Source organism: Carettochelys insculpta, chromosome 21, assembly GCF_033958435.1.
Source record: "Carettochelys insculpta isolate YL-2023 chromosome 21, ASM3395843v1, whole genome shotgun sequence".
In the NCBI taxonomy this organism is placed as follows: domain Eukaryota; kingdom Metazoa; phylum Chordata; order Testudines; family Carettochelyidae; genus Carettochelys; species Carettochelys insculpta.
In genome coordinates this window covers 24,638,555-24,658,418 of record NC_134157.1, presented here as the reverse complement: position 1 = coordinate 24,658,418, position 19,864 = coordinate 24,638,555, and the positions used below count along the sequence as shown (strand labels likewise).

At 46.7% G+C, this 19,864-nt stretch overlaps 1 protein-coding gene across 21 annotated transcripts in view; it reads right to left on the bottom strand.

The window, feature by feature from the left end:
• MVB12B (multivesicular body subunit 12B) overlaps positions 1–19,864 on the bottom strand; it is a 108,934-nt gene that overhangs the window by 48,698 nt on the left and 40,372 nt on the right. For 10 of the 21 annotated variants that reach the window (XR_012648351.1, XR_012648350.1, XR_012648352.1 and 7 more), the window contains one exon: positions 10,386–10,483. Coding sequence is in view for 7 of the 21 variants with exons in the window: in XM_075015552.1 (XP_074871653.1) it covers positions 10,386–10,483 (98 nt within the window). In the remaining 14 variants the exon portion in view is untranslated. Of the gene's footprint in view, positions 1–7,853; positions 8,053–9,150; positions 9,242–9,727; positions 9,848–9,929; positions 10,196–10,385; positions 10,484–19,864 lie in introns of those variants that run through there. The other 11 variants (XR_012648354.1, XR_012648355.1, XR_012648359.1 and 8 more) reach the window with 6 other exon arrangements.

Genomic DNA, 19,864 nt, shown 5'->3' with positions numbered 1-19,864 from the left:
ATAACTGGTATCAAGATTTGTTGTGAACTCCCAACACTTCAGAACTCTGAAGTATCTAGTTATACACTTACTAAAAGCAGACCTTGTATCAAGTACTTTTAATGCTGACTCCATGGATGCTTTCAAGAGGATCTGTAACTAATTCATACTGCAAAGGTAAAATTTACAAATGGTTTCACTTTCTCAACCTTTTTTTTTTTTTTTTTTAAAAAAGGTTTATTTACTAATTTCCTCCCTTTCTTCTGTTGGTAGCTAGCAGTGCACTTCTGGAACCTGTGTGATGGACTAACACCATCACAGACATCGGAGCCACAAGACGTTGACAATCTATTTTAAAGGACATGCATGGAACTATTTTAATTGTCTAGGGTTGATTGCCAGCATGTGCTGTTCAGTAATTATCTGACCAACAATGTATCAAAGTACTCTTTGCCTTTCTTCTGCTAATTTTCCACAACCACCAGTTCTCATATTTTATCTTTCAAGGGCATAATACAGTCTTAGAACCACAGAAAATTAGGATTGCAAGAGACCTCAGGAGGTCATTAAGTCCAACCCCCTGCTCAAAGCAGGAACAACCCTGACTAAATCATCCCAGCCAGGGATTTGTCAAGCTGGGACTTGAAAACCTCTAGGGATGGAGATTCCACCCCCTCCATAGGTAAGCCATTCCAGAGCTCCGCCACCTTTCTAGTGCCATAGTTTTTCCTGACAGTCAACCTAGACTTCCCTCCATTGCAACTTGAGACCACTTCTCTTTATTCTATCATCTGCCAGCATCGAGAACAGCCTGACTCCATGCTCTTTGGGACTCCTTCAAACTCAGCTGCGTCATCAGCATGGTACCTTCTAAAAGCCACCCTACAGGAGCAGGATTTCACTCACTGAAACGAGAGGTGTGATTGAGAAAAGCAGCTGCCATGGTATAAGCTTATGAGCTCCACACAGTCACACTACGGGCTGCGGCTACACGGAATGCACAATTGTACAGCTCCTATACAGAGAACCCACCACATTTCGACTCTGTCTACACTAGCCCCAAACTTCGAAATGGCCATGCAAATGGCCATTTCGAAGTTTACTAATGAAGAGCTGAAATACATATTCAGCACCTCATTAGCATGCAGGTGGCCACAGCAGTTTGAAATTGACGTGCCTCGCCGCCACGCGGCTCGTCCAAACAGGGCGCTTTTTCGAAAGGACCCTGGGTACTTCAAAGTCCCCTTATTCCCATCTGCTCATAGGAATAAGGGGACTTCGAAGTAGGCGGGGTCCTTTTGAAAAGGAGTCCCGTGTGGACGAGCTGTGCGGCGGCGAGCCGTGTCAATTTCGAAGTGCCGCAGCTGCCCCCATGCTAATGAGGTGCTGAATATGTATTTCAGCGCTTTATTAGTAAACTTTGAAATGGCCATTTGCATGGCCATTTCGAAGTTTGGGGCTAGTGTAGACACAGCCTTCATGTCATACAGTCTCTGTCTGGTCACCATTACAGTACGTGCTCAAACCCTCAAAGCTACAAGCACAGCTTAATGGAGCTCCATCGGGGCGTGGCACAGGGGGACGCACAAATATATCTTAGAAATTAGATAGCTGGGTGCATGACACAGGGTTGCATCCACACTGAGTTAGTCTGAAATGCGATTGGAGGAATTTTACATAATATTTAAATGATAATCCTATGCAGCCGTTTTCCCCAAGGTGACTTCTGCATGACTGGTTTAGCAGAGCGAGCACTAGCTATGATTGTCCCATTGAACAGCCCAAACATACAGCAAATTATTTCTCAGCTCTCACAAACAACTAAGCGAATGTGATTTTGCCAGGTCAGCCCTTGGCTATTGGCACAATACACTAGCGCACTCCCATGCGCACCTCTGCTCCTGAGGGCCTGGAATGGCAGGGCAGAAGAGGTAGTTTTAGATGTGGGTGCAATTTGTGTGACAGGAAACTCAAGTCCTCAACACATGGCACTGTGACTCCCGAGCATGGCTGGCTGTGACGTGCCCCTCCAAAGACGGCTGTTGGAGTGAGCAGACCTCCTCCTACTCTAATCAGTATTTGAGGAGAGCTTTATGTGGAGCATCTTGTAATTCAAAAGGTTTATGTTTCAGTGGCACTTACGCAGCAGAAAACTTATTGGAGGCAAGTTCCCCAAGGGGCAGTCGCACATTGGCCTGAAACACACTGTTTATTAACTTCAGTGAGATAGCTACAGTGGTATTAAAGCACATCCAATTAGCGAAGACTGCAGGAATATTTGCACTCTTAAATCTCCGACTTTCTGAAAGGGTTAAAGCTTATTATTAGCATATAATTTACAGGTCCTTTCTCCCAGGAAAGAAATAATGCACAGTAAATGCCACATTCATTTTAATAATACATGTTACAGTCTGTGCCCAACATCTGCACAAAGGTAGAGCAGACAGATTTCGGTGACATGTCCCACTCTGCCATCCAAACACAGGCTCTTTGTTTCTTAAGTGACGGAAGGTTTAATCAAGAAAGCAGGCAATTCATCAATCGAAACAAGGCTGCTCGCATGGCCCTGACAGCACACACATGGTTTTTTACAGAGAAAACCTGGCCACCTGTCAGCAGCACCTTTTACATCAGGATATACAAATACACTGAGCGATCAATCCTCCACGCCTCCTCATTCATTTCTTCCTTTTCTTATTATATTTTTCTTTATGCTAGATGCTGTTCTCATTCTTTGCTGGGATAGATGGCAAGACAAGGCGAGCTCTGGCTGTTTGTACACTATCACACAAATTTATATGCCCTCACAGTGACTTATTTCCCCTCTGCCTGAGCACCATTATTATAAATAACTTTTCACCTCATTCAGGACTTTTCCCTGCATGCTATTATCGATGGCGGCATGCGAGGGCTCTCTCTCTGTCCTTGTGGCTTTGATAAGCCACAGCAATATAAGCCAGGATGCTGAGGTCTGAAATGAAGGCAATATGTAGTCACAACAACATCTTAATTAAATTGAAGGCCATGAAAAAGGTTTGTGCTGTAAAATACCGAGCAGTGCTTGTTGATGGGTCTGTCTGGAAAAAGGCATTCCCAGCCCTAAGGGGTGGCTGTTTGAACACCTACAATCAAACTCTTGCCACTGTTTGGGGCCACACTCCCTGCAGCACAAGACCTTTGCAGACCCAGTCATAAATACCTCTTTCTATAAAAATGGGAGTTACAGCCCTGGGGGTGTGACATATGGGAAGAAAACATCTTCTGCGTGAAGAACAAAGCAAGTCCAGACAGAGGTCCTGATCGTGTACCAGAGCTCTGTGCAGGAACCTCCTGAGCAGTGCTAGAGTCAGGGCCATATTTTTTATATACAGGAAATCTTGAATTAACTTATTTATTGCTCTAATATGCAATCCAGAATCTATTTTATTTGTTCTGCCTCCTAGCACTTAATTGCTGAGAGTGAAAATGCCCAAAGATCAACTAAATAAACTAACAACTTTCAGGTCTATTTTCACCTTAATTACAGATCTGCAGGCACTTAATAATTACAGGCATAATGGCCAGATCCAATGTTGCCATGACAAATTAGCCCATCTAAGGGCAAGGTTTGGCTCTGCATGTTCAGATGTTCAGAGTACCACATGGGTGCATTCTCCTTGGTGTAACATACAATGATTTCCTGCCCCCTTACTCTTTTTGTTTTTTAAATCTAGACCAATTGGCTGAAATTATCAATAGGAATGATGGAGATAATTACATACATTATGAAACTGATTAACTGCCCCTCTGCTATTTAAATAAGGACTAAATTAAAATTGCAACGGGAGGGAAGCAGCTATTCAAAAATCATTAATTATTTGGAATTGCTTTTGCTTTCCAAGGATGTCAGAATTGTGCAGCAGGAACAACTCCCATTTTGGTGAGAGGCAGCCAGAAAGGCAGTGCCTCTCCCTTACCAGTGCTTGCTACCTAAAGAGAGGGAGCCTACAGATATCAGAAGGGCCCCAGGTAAGCCCGCCTCATTGGGACTGGAAAACAAAAGTGTGGCCCAACCAAGTGGGGAGCCCAGACTCCTGCAGGATTTCTCTAGCAATCTGACTTTCTCACGGGACTTCTAGCCAGCAATCTGGAAGCACTCCTAACGGCATGGGAACTGTAACTGTGACAAGCAGCAAAGGCCTATTACATCGCACTGCGGCTCTCGGCTGTCGCCTGAGTAACCAATCATTTGGAAAGATGCAGTGAACAAGCTTTCAGAGGTGCAAATGTTAAATTATTTGATAGCAACACAGAGGCTGCAGATTGGATCAGGCCCAAGGGCCGTCCAGCCCAGCACACTGTCTCCCACAGTGGCCAGCGCTAGATGCTGCAAAGGAAGGAGCAAGAACCAGCTGTGGGAAGATGTGAGGTGACTGGCTCCCATAAAGTGTCATTCAAAGCCCCAGCAGTTGTAGGGAACCCCTGGCCTGTGGCCCAGATCTGGTCCGTGGCTTACCTGGATCTGGACTCCAAGGCTCGGGTCACCCAAACCCAGCATCTGGCCCTCGGCAGGTTGGGGAGCCCCATGCCTCGTGGGACAGATCAGGCAAGCTAGGATAGACCCAGCCCAGTGGCTCTGATGGGGCACACAAGCATGTGGGGGGGGGGCAGATGGGGCAGCATGTGGCACCGCTGCCGCTCCTCCTTCCCATTCCCTGGCTGGGGGAATAGCAGTGTGGCACTGCCTGCAGAGAGGCTTCCTCCACCATGCTGATTGGCTGGAATTCTGGCCAACCAGAGTAGCAGCAGGAGGTGGTGCCTGGCAGTGGCAGAAAAGAGAGCTCCCTGGAGAGAATTTTCTCCACAGCTGCTGTTTCCCCAGCCGAGGAAGGGGTGGCAGCGGCATGTGGCAGCAAGCACCCCCACCCTGCTACTGCACCCCCTCTCAGCAAGACCCAGCAAAGGTTCCCCACACCTGGCTAGAGCCTGGCTTAACCTGTGAAACACACGCATTGCAGCTCCGTTCCACCACTCTGCTAGGCAGTGCTGGATACTTCAAGTAACAATCACGGTGCAGCAGACAAGGCGGCACTTGGGAGGTGCGTAGTAACCCCGTAACGCTTTATAAACTAGGCTGCCTGGTAACAACAAATCATCAACACAATGCGTCACTCAGCCTGCAAGGGAGAGACTGGGACACACGGAAAATGAGTCTGGGATGATGCTAATGGAAAACCATGGCACTATGATAGAAAGCGACTGAACTTCCCCAGCTCTGGAGTTGGCAGCTTTGCTCATTACAGCTTCCTTGCACGTGCACTTTGCAAATCCTTTACTTTCTTACAATCACCCTTAGTGATCGTCTAGGTCACAAGCCAGTGCCAGAACCTGCACTGGGAGAAGAGGGAATGCGGCTAATTCCGAACTGGCATGACTCCACGGTTTGTGAGGGGAGCCTTGTTACTGTCCCTTTCCCAGCACGCTGCTGAGTGCACAAGGAGGTGGTAGGTCTCACAGGTACCTATCTGCCACTTTCCCCTTGACACCTTAGTAAAAGAGTACTTGGCCCCTACACTCTGGCTAGTGGCACTTCTGCTGGGGCTCAGAAGCCTGAAAGAGCAACGCAGCTCCCTGCTAACAGAATTACCTTTACCCAGCTGAAAAGAAAAGAAACTGAGTCAGGCTCATGTGTGCAGGACAGGAATGCTACAGAGTCAGCAGCTGGTGAGGACTCAGGCTCCCAGCAAAAGGCACAGTAGCATACTGCTCTGCTCCTCAATAGCACACAGCTCTGGTGAGAGACTGAAACACACCCGAAACTGGCACAGAGGCAGGGGTTGCATTGCAGAGCTCCAGTAAGCAGCTGGGGACACCGTATGTCTAAACTATTTTCTAATCCACCACTGACCTGACCAAATAAAACCTCCAGGCTCTGTACATTCCCTCCCAGGCATTGTCTAGCTGCGATCCACCCAACAGTTCCAGCCATTATCCTCTGAAGGACTCTGCTTCAGTGACAGTAGCTACTGCAGTCTCTCCTTAGACACAAGCTCTTAATCAGCAATGACTGAGTGCAGGACCTGCACCGCGTCACAACCAGTACCCTATCTACACAAAAAGCTTGAGCCAGCGGAATAAATGTGTAGGCTTCTGTTACCGTAGCACTGCAGCAAGACACTGATGCTGTACTGTAGATAGGACCAAATGACTGCAAATTACACAGATGGAACAGGAAATTTTGGATTTGTTACCAACGTGTCCTGAGGTTCAACCTACCTTTAGAATGGTAAAGCACAAAAGGGAGCTGTCACAGACAGCATCTAATCAAGGCTGCTGAAAAGGCAGCAATGGTCCGGGGACACAGAGGGAGATTCCTGCCAATGCACAGGATGTTTCACATTACACAACCTTTTCTATGGAAATGTTTCACAGCTGCGAGAGGCATTACAACACATGTAAGCACTGCAGCTTGTATTACAATGTGCTCAGAGGACCGGCAGTCAGAATAAAAGTTACAAGCTTTGACTAAAACTTGTGCAAACTCTGGGGGCCATTGCTTTACCTAGCTTTATTGGCTTGGTTTGCACTTTCCCTGTGAACATCTGGTGAAATATTCAGGGTCTGTGTTGAACAGGTAACCCCTCCCAAGCTCATTCTGCTGCCGGAAACAGCAGCCTCCAGGAATTCCTACCACCCAGGGGTTTCTCCGGCAGCTTGAAGGCAGAAATAGTTCTTGTCAGTCTAAATGTGCCTGTTGGGCTCATGAGGTGTCAGCAAGTGGAAACTCGTGACCTTCTCTTCCCCCACTCTAGAACTGTCTCACGTGGGCACAAGAACAGGCACTCCCTTATGTGTCCACCACATCCCTCAGGGCCGATGAGTAATGAGAGAAACAGCCCTGACAGGAATTCTGCCATTGTTCTATTCCACACAGTCAGGAACCTAAAGCGGCAGTTTTAATTATGATCTTTTAGATAACTGACTACAGAGCATGAATTAGGTTAGTGTCATGTTCCCAGATGAGTTGTGTCAGTGGTGTGCCCCTCCTGCCTTGCCTATCCTGGCTAATAACCATTGACAGACCCATCCCCCGCAAACTTGTCTGGTTCTTTTTTGAACCATGTTTTAGTTTTGGACTTCTGTCAAGGAGTTTCACAGGTTGACTGAGCGTTGTGTGAATAAATACTTCCTTTTGTTTGTTTTAAACTTGCTGCCTATTAATTTCATTTGGTGACCCCTAGTTCCTGTGGTAGAAGGCAAAGTAATTAACACTTTGTTATTTACTTTCCTCTCACCACATTTTATAGACCTCTATCATATCCCTTCTCAGTTGTCTTTTCCAAGCTGAAAAGTCTCAGCTTTATCACTCTCTCCTCATATGGTGGCCATTCCATACCTCAAATAATTTTTGTTGCCTTTTCTGAACCTTTGCCATGTCCAATATATCTTTTTTGAGATGAGGCGACCACATCTGCATGCATTACTCAAGATGTTGGCGTACCAGGGATTCATACAGCGGCAATACAATTTCTGTCTTATTCTCAACCTCTTCCTTAACCACTCCCAACATTCTGTTTGTTTTTCTGACTGCCACTACATACTGAGTGGATGTTTTCAGAGAACTATGCACAGTGACGCTCAGATCTCTTTCAGAAATGGTAACAGCTAATTGAGACCCCATCATTTTGTATGCACAGTGGCACAACAAAACTATAGGTGTAAAGTTTTAAAACTGCAGTTTTAAAGGCCTCAATTTGTCTAGGGAAAAAACACTGAGAAAATCTTTTAAGAGCAATATCACTCTGAACTGGAGCTGTTGGTGCTGGGTAAGATTTTATGTGTACGCACACGCACAGATAACATAAAGAATACCATCTTTGCATATAATAAGTAACATTTGTCAGTAGTCTGAAGGATCACTAAATTTATTACTGCTGTGGACTGCAAATGGCTTCCAGATTATACTGCTCTTGGCGGCACAGGGACTGGCTCTGGGAGAAGGTACTTGTATAAAATCTCTTCCCTGCCAACTTCGCAGCTGCAGCCAGGCAATCCCAGCCTGGTACCAGAGTCAAGCTGGGTTGGCAGGGAAAGCTGTGAAGGGTGAAAGTAAAGTATATCTGGGTTCAAAAACAAATTAGATAAGTTCATCACCAGCTATTAGTCAAGATGGTCAGAGATACAACCCCATACTATGTGTGTCCATAAACCTCCAATTGCCAGAATCTGCTGGGACTGAGTGATGCGGGAGGGTTCATGTGATAATTGCCCCATTCTGTTCACTCCCTCTGAGCACCCTGGCACTGGACACTGTCAGAAGACAGGATGCTGGGCTGGAGGGACCAACAGTCTGACCCAGCATGGCCGTTCTCATGCTCCTTCTGGCTCAATCACCACCACGGAAATTAAAAATGTATAGCCAGAAGTCCTCCTGAAATGGGTTTGCACAGGTGCCAGCATTAGCTAAGCCTTAAACCTGGTACCAGTATGGATTGTGTGCAGGGTGTGGCAGGGTGAGGCCAGGACAGGAAATACAAGAGTCAAAACAGGGCAGATCTGGTACTGACAATCAGGCAGCGTGGGGGCAGCTGATCCCACTCCAGGCTACCTTTATAAACCCTGTCCTGTGCAGGGCAAGGGGCGTGTGTGAGAGGTGAGTAAGGAGAGGGAAGGAGACTCGGAGGAAGGGCAGAAAAAGAAAAGAGCCTCAGAAACAAGGGACTGGGCTGCCCCCCAGACTGGGGGACCCTGAGACTCAACTGGAGACTGAGGAGAACTTGTCAGCCAGTGGAGCCAATCAAGGAAGGGGACCTGCTGCTGCCGCCACCACCTGAAGGAGGTACTCGGGGGATCGTCTGGGGAAGTAGCCGAGGGAGAAGAGATGCAGGGGCCAGGGTGAAGGGAGTCAGCCCTCTCTGGTAGCAGCCATGCAGGGTCCCTGGGTCAGAACCTGGAATGAGTGGGTGAGGACCGGGTTCCCCCCAGACCACCCCTCTGCTCCAGCAAGGGTAATGGGGCGCTACCCATTGATGGCTGGGCCAGTGGACTGAACGGAGGGCCTGGGGTCAGGAATAAGACTGACCCTGCCACAAGGGACAGAGATGTGCTGGGTGTTTTTTCATTTACACACATGCAGGTCTTGCTCCTCAGCAGGGTATTTGAATTGTTCTTTCATTTTCATGCATACTATACCTGGTAAGAAAAAACATCAGGAAAAGCAGTCTTGTTTTCTGACTCTGAACTTTGGAGACTTTTGACCAGCTCTAGTATGTGTAGGCCTGCCCTAGATGGAAAATAGTGCCATTTTCTGAATAACGAGTCAACATGTGCTCATACTACATTCATGATTAGTTCACAGCATTCTGGTCTCCCTCTCTCTTTCTCCCACTTTGAATATTGAAGAAATCTGGGGAAAGCTCCCATACTTCTGAAGAACGTGAAACTAAGGCCACTCTGGCGTTTGCAGAGAATGAAGGGAAAGAGAATAAATAGAGCCCTGCAAATCTGCTTTATAGCTGCAGGTGTTTGCCCTTCTAGATGTCAACATGGATAGCTGCAGCTCATTTTTGTGGATACAGATTTTGTATCCATGCAGGGCTCTAAGAAGAACCCCTCAAAAAGGGAAGCTAATGAGGGTCTCAAAGTAAGAAACCCCTTAAAACCAAACAATGTCTAGTTTCTGATTTATCCCAGAGGAGGGGAGAAAATTCAATGCCGTGCTAGCATGCAGCACACCAAAGCCACAGATGTTCGTTTGTTTTATTTTTACCACTTAGGCATGGGTCTTTGGATTGTGGGTGGAGTTGGAAGTAGACAGGAGCAGTGCCTATGCAGAAACCAGGCTTATCATACTGAAAAAGTGTCCTGTGAATATGGAAAGAAAATACGGCTTTTGTGATTTACTTGTGAGGACCAGAGCTAAAAAGGAGAGGGAGAAAGATACACAGAGGTGTTATACTGACAAAACGTACCTACAATCCCACTGCTAGCACCACTGTTTCCAGTGAACAATGACACTGACTGTTAGGAACAGTTGTGCCTGGACATCTTTGGAACTAGTTTGCACGCCACATGTTTTTGATGCTTCAGTGACAGAAATCATGGTGGTTCCATGTCTGGATCTCTCACCTTTCTTTTTTTTTTTTTTTTTTCCTTCCAGCCAGGACTGCTCTATTTGGCTTGCCAGTGGTAGTCTATTATTTTTTGTTAAATCCAAATTTCTTGGTCAAGGTCCAGACTCCAGAGAAAATAATAAAAATAACAAAGATAATGATAACAATAAGTAGACAAAAATGATTCTGGATCTAATCAAAAGCATCTAGTGCTCAGGACTTGATCTACAATTAGCCCATCTTTTAACTACCCAGGGTTAGACCTACTGACAGAGCACAGTATAAAAGAGTCATAACTGCATACACCATTATTACCTGATATAGCGTATAAATTTGAGTGCTGGTGTTCAAAGTCGAGCCGGGAGCTATGACTTTTGCCTCGAAAGCTCGCAGGAAGCGTCAGAGAGATGTGTCTAGTGCAGAAAGGGGGAAAAGGAGAGGACATTAGCACAGAGCAGGAGAAGATGGTGTGATCATCCCTTGCTAGGGCCTCTTATGTTCACAGCCTATTTGATCAATTTCATGGTCACTGGATTTCGAAAACTGTAAATTTCCCAAGTTCAATTATTTAAATCTGAAATCTCATGGTCTTGCACTTGTAGGGTCCCAATCTGAAAATAAGGTGGGGGTGGGGGTTGAAGCAGAGCAGAATAAGGGTGGCAATACCACGATCCCCTCAAATAACCTTGTGACACCTCCCTGCACAGCTCTTTTAGGGTCTGGACTCCCACTTGAGAAACACTCATGTCCTCAGCACATCAAGCTTGAGTGATTCAAACAGAACCCAGACATGTGATGTCCCCCCCCACTGCCCCCCCCCCACCCTTACACTTTAATAACTTTAGTTATCTCCAGCACAGGCTGTAAATAAAGCAAGCCTGCAGAAATGAAATAGGGACCCTCTCAATAGCTCAGCATTTATGACCTATTAAAAGAGAAGGCAATGGCAGAGTATGGGCTACAGAAAGCAGGCAAGCTCTGCAGACCCCTGCTGCTACAGGCAAGGATCAGGAAGTGATGCTCAGGGAGTCCCAGCTGTACCCTAGGTCCAGAGGCAGAAATGCAAGCTCTCTTGTGGTCATTTGCAAGCCTTGGAGTTTCAAAATCTGGAGTCTGGTGCTTCGATTATTCACACCAGCTGTTTGGCAACAGGGAAAAAGCCTAAATCACCATGCTGACAGCCACTATCCAGCAGGGGCGCTGGGACAATCTATAGTGGAGGTGCTGAGAACCACTGACCCAAATAGTAAACCCTGAGTGAAATAAAAACCTCTTCAACAGCAGCACTCCTAGTTCCAGAACGTTCGCTAACTGGTGAGCGTGAGTTTCTAGCTTCCACACTCCTTACCCTCTCTCCAGAAACCAGCCAGGGAATCATGGCTCCATAAACCCTACCTCATAATCCTGTGCTGGATCCTACTTACCATCAAGGCCTTCTCTAGTAAGGGCAAACTGACCAACTTGCCAATTTACTGCACTTCAGGTGGAATACAAGAAGGCCAGTGTCAATTTCTCCTGCCACCTGATGGGTCTAAGTGAATGCAAGAGAGAATTTTATTTTGTCCCCAAATCAGTCTTGGGACTTGAGTCAATTAATATTGTCACTAAACTAGGGACAGCTTTATCCAAAGTTACATAATACATTTTATTAGGAATGATATTTGCCGGCCACAGATTTATACGCTTTCAAGCTTTTCCTTTTTAAGTCTGTATCTTCTACTGTTGATACTAGGTCTCCGTGAATTTTTATTATATGTTATCATTAATCTTCTGGACCCAGTTGCCACTAGTAATGAAGATGCTTCTCTGTTCCCAGCAACCATTTAGTTTACTATGAAGGGAAGAGGCAGCTGCTGTCCAGTTCATACATTTAAAAGCTACATGAACAAGGGAAGATGCTTCACAGTGTCCATTTGCCAGAAAACAAGGTAGTGCTTCTCTCATTACAAATGCCATGTTTTGGTGGGGGGGAGTATCATGTACTCTCCAGCAAAGAACATCTGGCCTGTTTTCCAGGCTAAGGAACTTCTAGTTATTAAATATTTGTTGGAAAACAGCTACCTTTAATAACCAGGACACATTCCTACAAAGCAGAGGAACAGCTTCAACAATTATCATGGGAATGAGGAGACCATTGCCTTGAGGTAGTGTTTACTTCCAAACCTATTGCCAATAAACATTGAAACAAAACCAAAAAGGCCACATGAAAGTGTTTGCAAATTTAGCCAACAGCTTTCCACTGAAAAGGCCACCCAGGAGGGACTTTTTCCCACTCCAGCCACTTATGCTGCTTCTGTGTAGTATTCACTTTTCCTTCCATTTTTAATAAATCATCCAGGAATTTACTGAAGAGCCATCCAGACATTTAACAGTGAGGAATGCCTGCACATCTTTTGCGTGTTCTGAGACCTGGCTGCTCCCGCTACATGCATAAACAGTAACCCAATGGGGGCTCATAGGGAGAAAACAAAACCTACCTCCAAAGGGCACATATCTGAGCAACACAAAGTTTCTTGTAGCCTGATAAATCAGGAGTACATAGCACACAGAAGTCACCAGAGATTAACAATTTCAGTCCATTGAGGTGCTGGATATTCTCTATGGGGAGAATATCAGAGGGGTAGCCATGTTAGTCTGGATCTGCAAAAGCAACGAAGGGTCCTGTGGCACCTTATAGACTAACAGAAATGTATGAACATAAGCTTTCGTGGGCAAAGACCCACTTCGTCAGATGCAGGTAGTGGAAATTTGCAGAGGCAGGTATAAGTAGGCAGGCCAGAGCAAGGCTAGAGATAATGAGGTTAACTCCATCAGGGAGGGTGAGGCCTACTACCAGCAGTTGATCTGGAGGTATGAACACCAAGGGTGTGCCTACACTTGCGTTCCTCTTTTGAAAGAGGTATGTCAATTAGCCAAATTGAAAATGCAAACAAGGCATATATTTGCATATTCAACACCTAATTTGCATATTCTAATTTCAAGAGCTTTTTTTCAAAAGAAGAAAGCCAGTGTAGATGCTGCTCTTTCGAAAGTAAACCCATCTTCGCAAGAATACTTCTTTCCTTTATTTAATGGGAAGAAGGATTCTTTCGAAGATAGGGTTTAATTTCGAAAGCGCACCGTCTACACTGGCTTTCTTCTTTCAAAAGATGCTCTTTTGAAATTAGAATATGCAAATGAGGTGTTGAATATGTAAATTTATGCCTCGTTTGCATGTTCAATTTGGTTAATTTGCATGCCTCTTTCGAAAGAGGAATGCAAGTGTAGACACACCCCAGGAGAGGAGAAACTGCTTTTGTATTTAGCTAGCCATTCACAGTCTTTGTTTAATCCTGAGCTGAGGGTGTCAAATTTGCAGATGAAATGCAGCTCAGCAGTTTCTCTTTGCAATGTACAAAAGCCTGTAGGAGAGCACTTCAATCTCCCAGGACACACAGTAACAGATTTAAAAGTAGCTATCCTACAGCAAAAAAATTTTAAAACCAGACTCCAAAGAGAAACTGCAGAGCTGCATTTCATCTGCAAATTTGACACCCTCAGCTCAGGATTAAACAAAGACTGTGAATGGTTAGCCAAATACAAAAGCAGTTTCTCCTCTCTTGGTGTTCACACCTCCAGATCAATTGCTGGTAGTAGGACTCACCCTCCCTGACTGAGTTAACCTCATTACCTCCAGCCTTGCTCTGGCCTGCCTATTTATACCTGCCTCTGCAAACTTCCACCACCTGCATCTGACAAAGTGGGTCTTTGCCCATGAAGCTTATGCTCATACATTTCTGTTAGTCTATAAGGTGCCACAGGACCCCTCATTGCTTCTATGGGGAGTATTTTTCAACTACCTCAAAAGAAGCCAGAGCCAACAGAGGCTGCACATGCATATAGAATCACAGAATGTTAGAAGTGGAAGGGACCTCGAGAGGTCATCAAATCCAGTCTCCTGCCCTCACAGAAGGACCAAGCACCATCTAGATCACCCCTGACAGGTGTTTGTCTGATCTGCTCTTAAATATCTTCAGTGATGGAGATTCCACAGCCTCCCTAGGCAATTTATTCCAGTGTTTAACCACCCTGACAGTTAGGAAGTTTTTCCTAAGGCCCAGCATAAACCTCCGTTTATGCAGTTTAAGCCCATTGCTTCTTGTCCTATCCTCAGAGGTTAAGGAGAATAATTTTCCTCTCTTCTTTGTAACAGACTTTTAGGTATTTGAAAGCTGCGATCATGTCCTTTGCAGTCTTCTCTTTTCCAAACTAAACAAACGCAGTTCTTTCGGTACTCCCTCATAGGTCATGTTTTCTAGACATTTAATCATTTTATAGATCTTCTCTGGACTCTTTCCAATTTGTCCATATCTTTCCTGAGACTTGGTGTCCAGAGCTGAGGCCTAATCAACACAGAGTATAGAGGGGAAAATGACTTCTTGTGTCTTGCTTACAATATTCTTGTTAATGCATCCCAGAATTAGGTTTGTGTTGTGGTTTTTTTTTTTGGTTCTTTTTCAACAGTGTCACATTGTTGACACACATTCAGCTAGCGGTCCACTATGACCCCCCCGATCCCTTTCTGCAGTGCTCCCTCCTAGACTGTCACTTCCCATTTTGTATGTGTGAAACTGATTGTTCCCTTGCTAAGTGGCACACTTTGCATTTGTCCTTATTGAATTTCATTCACTCTGCTTATCTCAGACCATTTCTTCAGTTTGGTCCAGTTCACTCTGAATTATAACCATACCCTTCAAAGCACTTGGAACCTCTCCCAGCCTGGTATAATCCACAAACTTTATAAGCGTACTGTCTATGCCTTTATCTAATTCATTGATGAACATATTGAATAGACTCAGTCCCAAAACTGACCCCTGCTAAACCCCACGTGTTAGGCCCTTCCATCATGACTGCAAACCATTGATAACTGCTCTCAGACAGCAGTTATCAAAATGTTTTATGCACCCACCTTATAGCAGGCTAAAAATGCTGGGTCTACCGGGAAAAAAAACCCGCAAAACCAAAGAATCCTGTGGCACATTAAAGACTAACAAATTTATTTAGACATAAGCTTTTGTGGTTCCAGCCCACAAAAGCTTATACCCACACACATTTTTTAGTCCTTAAGGTGCCACAGGACTCCTGATTGTTCTTTGGGTATGTCTCAGCCCTAGGATTAAATGAAGTTTTTATTTAAAGGCTCCTGGATATGTGGAAGGTTGTGATCCCTACAACTTCCTAATTTTGTTGGCACACTGTGTACAACTTCCTAATTTTGTTGGCACACTGTGTACTATGAATTACTTTGGTAGACCCATTCAGAGAAGTAGCCACGTTAGTCTGTTTCACCAAAAACAAAGTATGAACTACTATTACCATTTCCTAGCAATCCACACAACACCAGGTTTCCTCAGTCCCATCTGCTAAGATGGTGTTTACTTCCCACCAGCATAATTCAAATGGATGGCTTTGAATCAAACCGACCCAGCCTATGTACACGTGAGTGGGATGGCAAAAATGCATCTACCCAGCTGTTAGCTCATTCCCCAGCACCCCCTCCAGTTTATTCATACCCTGCATACAGCAGAGTTAACCTCTGAGCCTAGAGCACTCAGCCACAAAGTGTGAATCAATTACAACTATTAAAGCAGACCATATAATTTGAAACTTGCTTTTGGTGAACATGCAAACCTGTATCTTGTTTTTCACATGTCCTTAAATGCTGATGGGGTATTAATTTAGAAAAACTGCATCACAGAGACTGTCTAGTAGGAGGAGGGTTTCAAATAAATACAAATGGCTTTGTAGTCTCTCTCCCCTGTTCCCTCAGCTCTGTTGCAAGCATCCATTCTTTCCGATAGCCATGTGGAGTTTCATCATTCAGAATAAAACCTGGTGCAGGGCCTCTCCAAGGAGGAAACTGAGTTGTAACACCACAGGACAGGAGATAACATTGGTAGTACAAGACCAAAACTTTAAATTCTAATTTAAAAATATGTGACAAAGGGAGAGAGGTTGGGAGAGAGGGGAGGGCAAAACAGTCTAATTTATTACACATGAATACAAACATTTGGCCAGAATCAATATAACTTATACCTACTAACTTGATTGCATAATGAATTTTCCTTCTGGGTTTCAAAAGCCAAATCATTTTGCTTTGTAGAAAGAAAAAATAGACTGCCATTGGAAAAAAAGCAAGAAAATCCCAATTACAAACTCCCCAAGTTCCTAAACACATATCATGAAAGCATGTGCAGCTCTGCAGCATATGGCAAATCAATTACTAGTTTAAATTTTAAAACAAAAACATGGCAAATGTGTTGCAGAAATAATCAACAACAACGGTTTGGCTTAGATTACAGTGGCCACTAGAGTTTTGAATATAATTAATCATCATTCCAGGCAATGGGAAGCCATATTGACACTTATTCCTCATTTGAATATATAATTAGGGTGAAGTTCTTCATCAAATTATCACAGAACTGGAAGGAAAGCCTAGAAGATTTAAACCATTACGACTTTAACCCACTACCAGCTGCTCGCATCACATGTGAGCTGAAGAATTTGCACCCGGTCCCCCGTGAAGAGTTAAAACAAGTTCAGACAGCATACCAGGCATTCCTGCGGAAAGCTAGGCTTGCCCTGATTGGATCGCACACCCTGTTTGGAGAGGCCAGACTGAATGGGGTTTGTTAATCTAGAGGGCTAGGGTTTGGATTTCGGTGTTGAGTTTCTTTCATGCGAGACTGACCAAGGACATGGGCTCTCCTGGAGTGCACAACAGGGTGTTGTGTGGTTCTAACTGTTAAATGCCCTGCAACGGAGGGCATGGGAAGCCCAGACCATGGTGGGCAGGTCCTAGCAGGAGTCACATGGTCAAAGACTGCCTAGCATGTGTGAGGCGAGCTGCCCCAGGAATGAGTCCAAGAGACCTCACCTTGGCTTGATACTCCCTGGAGGCCTGGGGTGCAGAAGTCCTGGCAGGGGATGCAGGGGTGGCAGATTGTACAGTCACTTCCCTGCCCATCTCCTTCAGTGCTTGCCCCTTTCTGTCAGCACCTCCTTCAGCAGCCAACGGGAGCCAGCCGTATGCCGTCCGGCTGCTATCTCTGCAGGCAGGGTGTCAGCCAAGAGGCTGCAGCTGTCGCGCTGGGTAGGCTCAGCACACGGGCAGCCTGGGAGTCTGTCTCAAGACCACGCCAGGGGCTTTGTGCCATTGTCAGAAGAGGCGGGTCCAGGGAGCTGAGTTCTGTGGAATGCTCCAGGAGCCAGGTGAGGGTGAGTGTGCTGTCTGTCTGGAGCTGCCTCACCTGTTCTTGCTGACCCTTGCACACGACAGGTGGGGGAATGGCTGAGCGGCTGTGTCACAGGCAGGCAGCACCCTGGAAGTCTGTGCTCAGCCTCTGGCCCTGGCACATGCAACGGGAAACCTACAGTAAGGGGCTGCTCATGCCCAGCCCTGCATTCTCTACCCATTTCCCAGCACTGCCACGGCTTGGCACAGGTCCAACCTGCGTAGGATGGCTACTCCCCAGCACCAACATGGGCCATTCCTGCAGTAGCTCAGCCCCTCCTGGCCTTGGAATGAGTTCAGCTGCCTGGCACCTCAATGAGGCTCAGAGGGGCTGTTGCCTCAGGCAGGGAATGAGACTGACGGGGAACTGAGGCCAGAGACAGAGCCCTGCAAATCTGTGGGTATCTGCTTTATATCTGTGGGGGATGCACAGGGGGTCACAGCATGAGGAGGGGGAGCAGGCGCAGCAGAGGGAGCGGTACGGATGGAGCATGGCCAGCGAGGGGGTAGGGGCACATGGCCAGCACCACTCTCCCCCACCCCTGGAATCTCCGCACCAGGTGCCTCTGGGTGGGTGGCCGCGCTGGCAGCCGTGGATGCAGCTAGCCGCAGCTCAGCTTTGCAGACACGTGTGCAGATACAGGGCTGTAGCATTTAGGCTCCTAATGCTCTTCAACCTGCTCAGGGTCACACACCAAGTCTGCAGCAGCCAGGGACCTAGGCCCTGCTCTCCCGCGCCCTGGGGAGTGCCTGACCCTGCCAGCCGTCTCCCAGTCATGTGCCTTGCAAAGGGAGGCTGGAGACGGTGCAGTTTCGCCAGGCTGCTGAACTCCAGGGCAGACTTCACAAGGCCTGGCTGCACTCCCACCTGGGCCAGAGAGGGAGGCCATGTCTGAGGGAGGCAGGAACGCTAGCGGCCAGCAGCGATGCAAGCTGTTCGGTGTCGTCTGGCTCACGCTGTGCCAATGGAGCCAGCGCTGCAAGTGACGCTGGATCCGCTGAACACTCGGAGGCAAGCCTAGCTCGCAGCACCACTCTAGGACCCCCAGTGGTGGGCCAGCCACTCTCTGCACCAGCTAACACAGCACGGCACGCTTGATGCTGGCGCCAGAGGTTGTCTCTGTGGCGGGTTCATAGGAAGCCCTTGCGCTGCAGCTGGGAGTGCAGTGCCCAGTCGGAGCAGACAGGGTCTGGCCAGCTCTGCTTGAGCGAGTGCACTAACTACAGTGCATGTGTGGCAGCACAGGCAGTGGCTGGGGTGAGCCACGAGGTGAGCCACTTGCACAGGGGTGGCTGGCCCACGCCCCCAATTCTGCCACAGCCCGGTGTTCTCAGCACACTCTCTAGCTGTGCTGGGAGCGACACACCCATGGGGCGCAGCAGGGGCAACTGAACATGCCCCGAGGAGAGGGCCTGGGATTCCTGAACTGGAGACCTTCCATTGCCCGTCTTGTGTGTCTCTCCTTGCTACATGGGGGGAGAGATCTCAGGGGCTTTCACACCTGCCCTGTGCACTAGGGTCTCATAGCACCCCTCTCCCAGCACCCAGGCTCAGGGTGCAGCGCATGGCCTGCAGCCAGGCTGCAGAGCAGGTACAAGCTACACCCTCCCTCTTGGCAGAAACCTACTCCTCTCTGGGATTCTGAAACTTCCTTCATATGTTACATGAATCCAAATAAGAAAATCTCTTAATGAGGAGTGATATAGTTACTAACTCTCTAGAGCCACAATTAGAGCAAACTAATTGAACTTGTGTTTTGACACACTTTCCAAATTCACGGGTGCGGCATGACATATTCACAACAGTGTTGCTGCACAGCCATGGCGACAGCAAAATCATTAGGCTAATAACACTTATTTGCATTCTTATCATGCCAGCCCGCATGCCATTAAATAGAGTCTCAACCATTGCTCGTTTACTCTGAAAGTTTCCACTGGAAGATATTAGCAGTAATAATAATTCGCACTTTAGTGGAATCTCTTATAATAAGGAACGGCAACATATACTAATGCCAGTTATTTTTCTTCGGCACATGAGCACTTGCACACGCGTGCGCGCACACACACACACACACACACAAAGCCCTCTCCACCCCATGATAAAAGTGACAAGATGGCCTTCGGAGAGTCTACTCCATTGAGAGAGGAAATCAGGTTCTCAAAACAATCCTCTCAAGTGCCGCCACAGAAAACCTGATGGATTTAACCTCAGCCCTAAGACACACAGATACCAGAAAAACATGTTCTCAAACATTAGCATATTGACAATTCCAGAACAATTCATGGTGGTATCAAAACAATGACAACACTTTAGAGCAGGTTTGATTTAACCACTCTATTTCAGCTGCTCTTCCACTCGTCACGCACAGGGAGCGACCTGACAAAGAGCAGCAACCAAAACAGCATGACCGGCCCAGTCGCTAGAACCGCTCAGACAGTGGTGTTTGCTATGCCCACATTACAGCCAGTTCTCGGATGCTTCCTCTTGAGGCACTCACACAAACAGGCCACAGGATACCCA